General features: G+C 67.1%; 1 protein-coding gene across 1 annotated transcript in view; it reads left to right on the top strand.

Annotated features, from left to right (window-relative positions):
* The first annotated feature begins 898 nt into the window (after window positions 1-898).
* GRIP2 (glutamate receptor interacting protein 2) overlaps window positions 899-7011 on the top strand; it is a 30692-nt gene continuing 24579 nt past the window's right edge. The window contains exons 1-10 of the mRNA XM_012658460.1: window positions 899-911; window positions 1349-1429; window positions 1606-1741; window positions 2517-2662; window positions 3311-3397; window positions 3878-3953; window positions 4897-5042; window positions 5961-6108; window positions 6205-6374; window positions 6673-6703. Of these exons, the coding sequence (XP_012513914.1) occupies window positions 899-911; window positions 1349-1429; window positions 1606-1741; window positions 2517-2662; window positions 3311-3397; window positions 3878-3953; window positions 4897-5042; window positions 5961-6108; window positions 6205-6374; window positions 6673-6703 (1034 nt within the window). The remainder of the gene's footprint in view (window positions 912-1348; window positions 1430-1605; window positions 1742-2516; window positions 2663-3310; window positions 3398-3877; window positions 3954-4896; window positions 5043-5960; window positions 6109-6204; window positions 6375-6672; window positions 6704-7011) is intronic.

Raw genomic sequence — 7011 nt, 5'->3', positions numbered from 1 at the left:
GGATGCAAAACCACCCAGATCTGGAGACGGTGGGAACGGCTTTGCAATACCCTGGCGATAGGAAAAAGCAGCCTCCCGAAGCCCAAGGCGCAAACGGCTACGCCGCACGAAAGGAACTAGACCAAGAGCCTCCCTCCGTGCCGCAGGACGCGGTCGATGGGACGTGCTGGGGACGTCAGATGACGCTGGAAACAGATCGGGGCTTGGGCGGGGCAGGGACCGGGCGACAGAGGACGTCCGGGGGAGTTTTGCGGGGCGGTGGAAACGTTCTCTCCGACGGCGGCGACGCTGCCCAGAGCTCAGAGAGGTGCACGTCGCGAAGAGTAAATTCTGCTGTGTATGAATTTTACAAAGCGGAGAACAATACAGGTGCGGCTAAGACACACACACACACGCAGAGTTCTGGACTCAGCCCCGGTGTCCGATTTGTTAAGTCGTCGGGGGGGGGAGCCCAAGAGTTTATGTTCGTGGCAGGTCCCCAGGCGCTGCTGGTCGGGGGACCACAGTCCTTGAGCCTCTGCGTCACGCGGTTCTAACGTCTTGTTGTCTGAAAGGCGCGAAAGATTCTCTAACAGCTTGAGAAAACCCAAAAGACGGGGTTCGATGCAGGCGGGGCGCCTGCCGGGCAGCTGCGGCGGCAGCAAATGCAGCAGAGGGCGGGTGAGGGGTGTCGGAGAGTAAAACGGGGAGCCCTGAGGTTCGTCTGCGGAGCATTTCAACGGAGAGAGAAGAAATCGGGGCGTTTTCTTGAATTAGAGCGCAGGGGGACAGACTCGGGCAGCCTAGAGGGTCTAAGGCTCTGGCTCCCAAGCTGTAGAGAGCGGTCCTCAGGAGGAAGCGTCAATCAAATCCACTCAAGACTGAGTTTGCCCGCGGTCAGAGCTGTCCCCTGTGAGTTATGGCGGCTGCATGTGAGTGAGTTCCCCGTCCCGGCAGGTATGCGAGCACAGCCCTGGGAGGTACCGTCCGCAGAGCCGGGTTTCTCATACACACTGTACGGCTGTGTGACCGTGGGCACGAGCTCACCCTCTCTGAGCCTCAGCTCCATAATCTGCACGGTGGAATGATGTTTCCAGCCGACACCGCCGTCCGCGGGGCCGTGAGGCTCCCGTGCGTGGCGGGGGGCTCAGAGGAGGTTGTGCACCCCCAGAGCAGGGCCTGGGCCTTTCTCGGGAGGAGCAACCCAGGAGGACTCCCCGGTGGAGGATTGGGGAGAGCCGGCAGCAGAGGAAGGAACCAGCCTCCCGGGCCCCGTCCCTGGCGTGGAAAATTAGCCGCGTGGAAAAGGGGTTCGCGGGACGGACAGGAAGGGGCCCCAGGTCATGACCTTTCTCTCTCACGCCCTCAGACGATGTGCCCTACGCCAAAGGCGGCCGGGACGCGGGTGGGGCCGAGGTGGCCCTGGCCTGCCGCCGACAGAGCATCCCAGGTAAGAACTTTGCTCCCCCGCCCGTGTTCTGCCCCCGAGGCACGGGGAGGCCACCCGCTCGCCCCCTGACCTGGGACGGCACCGCCCCGCGGACCGGGCGCCGGCCTCCCCCGCCTCAGAGCCGGGAGTGCAGGGCGGCCCCGCGCCCCCCGCAGACACGCGCCCGTCTGTCGCAGAGGAGTTCCGTGGGGTCACGGCGGTGGAGCTGCTCAAGAAGGAGGGCTGCGCGCTGGGCCTGACCATCTCCGGCGGCGCCGACAGGGACGGGAGGCCCAGGGTGTCCCACCTGAGACCCGGCGGGCTCGCGGCCAGGTGAGGGGGGCTCGGCGGGCGACGGGGAGGGGGCGCGTAGGCAGTTGTGCCCTCCCGGCCTTCGCACACGCGGTTCCCTCCGCCCAGAGGCCCGTTCCCTGTAGCGTCGTCCTGGCAGACTCCTCTGCACGCCTCCACGCCCCATGCGGAGGACACTGCCTCCGGGAAGCCCTCCCTGAGCCCAGGACTTCTGCACGCAGGCCTGGGTTTTCCCCGTCACTGGCCTCCGTGGCTCCCTTAGACGTGGAGGCCCGGGCGCTGGCCTCTCCACACCCGGCCCTGGGCCTCAGCCGCTGACAAGGGTCCCGTTGCACAGAGGGCAGGAAGAGCGTTAGGGAACAGCAAAGGACGTGGTGGCCTGGCCACTTTGCGGGCCCGTCTGAGGCCAGTCCGAGCTGTCACGTTGTGGGTGACACCTCCACGCAAGGGAGAGCAAGCTGGCAAGCCTGGGTGTCAACAGGTCTAGTGTAGAATCCATGCTCACCCGCTCACTTGCTGTGTGACCCTGGCCAAGTGCCTGACCTCTCTGAGCCTCATTGCCCCATTCGTAAGATGAGGGTCGCAGCCAGGCTCGGTGACTCACGCCCGTGATCCCGGCACTTTGGGAGGCCGAGGCAGGAGGATGGCTCCAGCCCAGGAGTCTGAGGCCGCAGTGAGCTGGGCGGTCACACCACTGCACTCCAGCCTGGGCAACGCAGCAAGACCCTCTCTCTAACAAAACAAAGTCAATATGTGAAATCGAATCACACGCGTGCGCGGCCTGTCCCTGCCGCAGGAGCGACCTGCTGACCGTGGGCGACTATATCCGCTCCGTGAACGGGATCCGCCTGACCCGGCTCCGCCACGACGAGATCGTCGCGCTGCTCAAGAACGCCGGCGGGCGGGTGCTGCTGGAGGTGGAGTATGAGCTGCCCCCGCCCGGTGGGTGCCCCGGACGGGCCACTGTCTCCGCTGCCTCCCTGCCGGGGCCCGGGTGGTGGGGACCGCGCCAGACGGGGCGGGTGGAGCTCGGACGCCGGCCACAGACATCCGCGCCCCGTCCGGGGGCTTCGCCTGCGCCGTTCGGATCCACACTCTCCTGCCCACGCGCTGTGTGACCCTGGCCAAGCGTCCGACCTCTCTGAGCCTCGGCTTCCCCGTGCGTGCCACGGGGGGCCCGGCCGTGCGCGGTGGCCCCCGCCCGTCCTCCCGGCGTTCGGGAGTGTCCCCAGGAGGTGGCGCGGCTCTGCTCGTAACTGCCGTCATTTTGTGAATTTAGTTTCCAGACGCTTCTGCCCGGGGGGGCAAGGTTTGGGGACCGTTCCCTGCTGCTGCACCCCCAGCCCCGCGCCCGGCGCTAAGCGCGGGGTCCAGGGCTCCGCCCGGCTCGGGACAGTCGCCGCGAGCGCGAGGGGGCCGCTTCCTCGGGGTCCTCTGAGCCTCGCTTTACCCACCTGTGACGTGGGGCGGGCTCTGCCCCCCGGATCTCCGTGACCGGTCACCCACGCCTCCTGTCACGCGCTCTGGGGACATCTGCTCGCGCGGAGACGCCGCCGGGGCACTCAAGGCCGTCCCCCCCTTTCTCCCCAGCCCCCGAGAACAACCCGAGCATCATCTCAAAGACCGTGGACGTCTCGCTCTACAAGGAGGGCAACAGCTTTGGCTTCGTCCTCAGAGGTCAGTGTGGGAATTGCCCTTGGGGTCGGGGCGGCGGTGAGGAGGCCGAGGCTCACGCCATGCGTGTTCTGCTTCGCTTTGCGTGTTTTATGTATACATATATGCATCTTGCTACCGATCTGAGACAACCGAGGACCGTTAAGTCGAGCGTCAAACGGAAAAACGGGTCAAGCCGTGAAGCGCGCATGTTTGGGGAGAGTGAGAGGAGAAAGCCGTATCGGAAAACGACGGCGAAAGCTGCCGCTGAGATCGAGAACAAAGTTCGGGGCTGCCTGGCAGCCAAGGGGAAAAGGGCAATAAGATGAGAGCGCAGGAATAGAAGTTTTGAGAGGGCTTCGCTACCCCGGCCCCATCTCTGGGAGGGGAGGCGTTTATCGTTGGTTTTCCTAGGAGGCTCCAGTTTTGTTGAGCGACTGTCGGGGCCTCTGGGGGGGCGGGGGGCGGGTAACGGATTCCCGTCTCTGATTGGATCCTGCGCAGGAGGAGCCCATGAAGACGAGCACAAGTCCCGCCCACTCGTCTTGACCTACGTGCGCCCGGGCGGCCCTGCCGACAGGTGAGGCTGAGCCCGAGCCCTCGGAAACCTCCCGGCGCCCCCGGGAAGACGGCAGAGCAGGGCCCGGCGAGCCCATACCCCAGATGGTCAGACTGAGGCCCAGAGAGGGCGCACTCCTTGCCCGGTCGCTTGCAGATTGGGCCGGGCCGGGGCGAAACCCCGAGCGAGAGGGACCCAAGCTCTTTCTGCCCCCACACCCGACTGTCCCCGGGGGAGAGCCGGCCTCGGTGTCCCTCTTCCCGTCCCCGGTCCCTTGATCTTCCCGTCTGCGCAATGGCTCACACATCGCAGCCCCTACGTGTTGCCGCGCGCGGGAGATTCGGGGCCACCGTGATTGGCCGTCGCCGCAGCCGCCTGTGACTCCCGAGTCCCCGCCCGGAGGAGAGAACACGGGGGAGGGACACGTCCGGTCCCAGCCCCCGACCCCTGACCTCCCCGGCGGGGGATTCGCGGCCGTTTCAAGAGAAGCCTGGAACGGCCCCGTCGGATTCTAAATCTGTCCCTGTGACCAGCTATTCCCGGAACCTCCCGGAATAGCGTTGGCCACCTGTCGGGGGAGGCGCTCCGGGGCGGGCATTTGACCCAAACCGAGGTGAACCCCGCCGAGGCCCCCCCAACCCCGCCGAGGCCCCCGCTGAGCTGGTCCCGGGCCAGGCTCCCCGCTGAGCTCAGAGGCCCCAGCCCTGATGCTGTGTGGCCCTGGCCGGGCCGGCGCCCTCTCTGGGCCCTCCTGTTCTCCTCTGTCCCTGGGGCAGGAGCAAGGTGGGGGCCTCGGAGGGCACCCCCCCCCGCACTCAGACATCCGGGGGCGTCTGGCCGAGTCCACGAGTCCTGCTCACTCACGGCCCCTCCTGTCGTCCTCCACGCGCCCCGCCCAGCACCCCAGCCGGGCCGTGCCGGCAGCCGCGCCGGGCCAGGCTGGCTGACCGGGTCCTTCCTGCAGGCAGGGCTCCCTGAGGGCGGGCGACAGGCTGCTCAGCGTCGACGGGATCCCCCTGCACGGCGCCAGCCACGCCACCGCCCTGGCCACCCTGCGGCAGTGCGGCCACGAGGCGCTCTTCCAGGTGGAGTACGACGTGGCCACCCCAGGTGACTTGGGGGGAAGCCGAGGGTGAGGGTCGGACGGGAGAAGACCCAGGGCCGGGGGAGCCGGGGGGCGGGCGGTGGCCACGGATCTTCATCCCGGCAAAGGCTGTGTGTCCTTGGGCCAGTCACTTAACCTCTCTGGGCAATAAATAGTATTCATGGCTCGATGCCCGGGGACCCAGCAGAGAGCGACAGAGATGAGGTCTCTGTTTTGCCAACGCTCTTGCGGGAGAGGACGGGACACAGAACGGACGAGCTGTGGCGTGTGCCAGACGGCAGCAAGTGCCGTGGAAAAAGGAAAGAAAACGTGGAGGAGACAGACGGGAAGGGCCGGGGGCAGCGAGGGAGCGCGTGCGGGGTGGGCGCTGGGAAAGGGCGTCCCAGGCAGTCAGTGAGCAGTCAGTGCAAAGGCCCTGAGGCAGGAGCCCGGCCAGCCCATCTGCGTGACTCCGAAGAAGCTTCCCGCCGCCCACCAGAGACGAACCCTCCCATCGCCCCCACCCCAGTTTCTCGGGTCGAGCTGGCCCGACCCGCCGCCACTGGTCGCGGGGGACAGACGCAGAAGGGGCTGAGCGTGACGCCAAGGCTTTGACTTCGAGCCCCTGGCCGGGTTCATGGGGACGGATCGTAACGAACACTGTAGTTTAGTGCTGGTATACAGCAGGCTGCCAATAAATGCAGACACATCCGCATCGCCCAGCACAACCCGGGGACCGGAGCTCCCCAGACCTGAGCTCCTGCCCTCGCCCCGCTGCCAGGCGGGCCGAGTGATCCCGGCCGGGCCTTTGCCTGTCTGTGCCTCAGTGTTCTCATCTGCGAAGTGGGCGCAGCGACCCCTCCCGGGCAGCAAGCGCATTGAGGCCGGGAGGGGCGACATTTTGCATCTTTTCCAACTTCTTTTTTTCCCCTCCGTCTCGCCAGACACCGCGGCCAACGCCTCGGGACCCCTGGTGGTGGAAATCGTGAGGACGCCGGGCTCCGCGCTGGGGATCTCGCTGACCACCGCCCACCACCGGAACAAGCCGCTCATCGCCATCGAGCGCATCAAGCCGGCCAGCGCGGTGGACAGGTGAGGCGCGGCGCGGGGCGCGTGCGGGGAGGGAGGGGCGGCCCCGAGCCCGGTCGGCCCGGACCAGCCCGTCCCTTCGCCTCCCGGCCCGGCCAGGAGCGGGGCCCTGCAGGCGGGAGACCGCGTCTTGTCCATCGACGGCGCCAGCACCGAGCACTGCTCGCTGCTCGAGGCCACCAGGCTCCTGGCCGGCGCGTCGGAGAAAGTGCGGCTGGAGGTCCTGCCCGTCCCCCGCAGCCGGCGGCCTCTGAAGCCCTCAGAGGCAGGTGGGTCCCCTCGGCGGATCTCGGGGTCTGAACCCCGAGACGGGTGGAGAGGCCCGAGAGGCCTGGGACCAGGCTGGAATTTGCTAGAACGAACGTCCGTGCGCTCGCGGAAGCTCGGACGGTCGAGTGCAGCCGCGGAGGGCGGGCGGGTGCGGCGGGGAAACCACGTGGTGCTTTGCATTGACAGTCTGCTGGGAGAGATGCCCCCAAAGCGGGTTTCGTCAGTGGTCGCATTAATAGAAGTATAAGGGCCATAAAGAGGGAGGGGATAGTCCTTCACGCTCCGTGCTACTCACAGCTGGGATCCTGTGCTCGTCTCAGGGGCCCCGGTGGGTCCGGAGGAAGCGGCCAGGCGGGCAGAGACGGCCGGGAGCTTCTCCGGGAGGAGCCGGGGTCTCCCCGCTGGGAGCAGGGAGCCAGGTGCCAGACCCGGGGAGGTTAAAGGGCGTGGAAGGCGGGGCTGTGGTCGGGGCGGTTCAGGCTGCGAATCGCGGCCCTCGGGGCAGAGCCGGGGATGAGGCTGGAGTCCGCCCGCCCCAGCCTCTGCAAACCGGTCTCCTGGAGGTGGCAGTACAGGGTCAGTCTCCAGGGCCGGGCACTGACCAAGCACATGAGCGCGACCCACTCTGGTCCTCGC

The sequence above is a fragment of the Propithecus coquereli genome, unplaced genomic scaffold (assembly GCF_000956105.1).
Source record: "Propithecus coquereli isolate 6110/MARCELLA unplaced genomic scaffold, Pcoq_1.0 Scaffold588, whole genome shotgun sequence".
Classification (NCBI taxonomy): Eukaryota; Metazoa; Chordata; class Mammalia; order Primates; family Indriidae; genus Propithecus; species Propithecus coquereli.
This window is presented reverse-complemented; position numbering and strand designations above follow the sequence as displayed.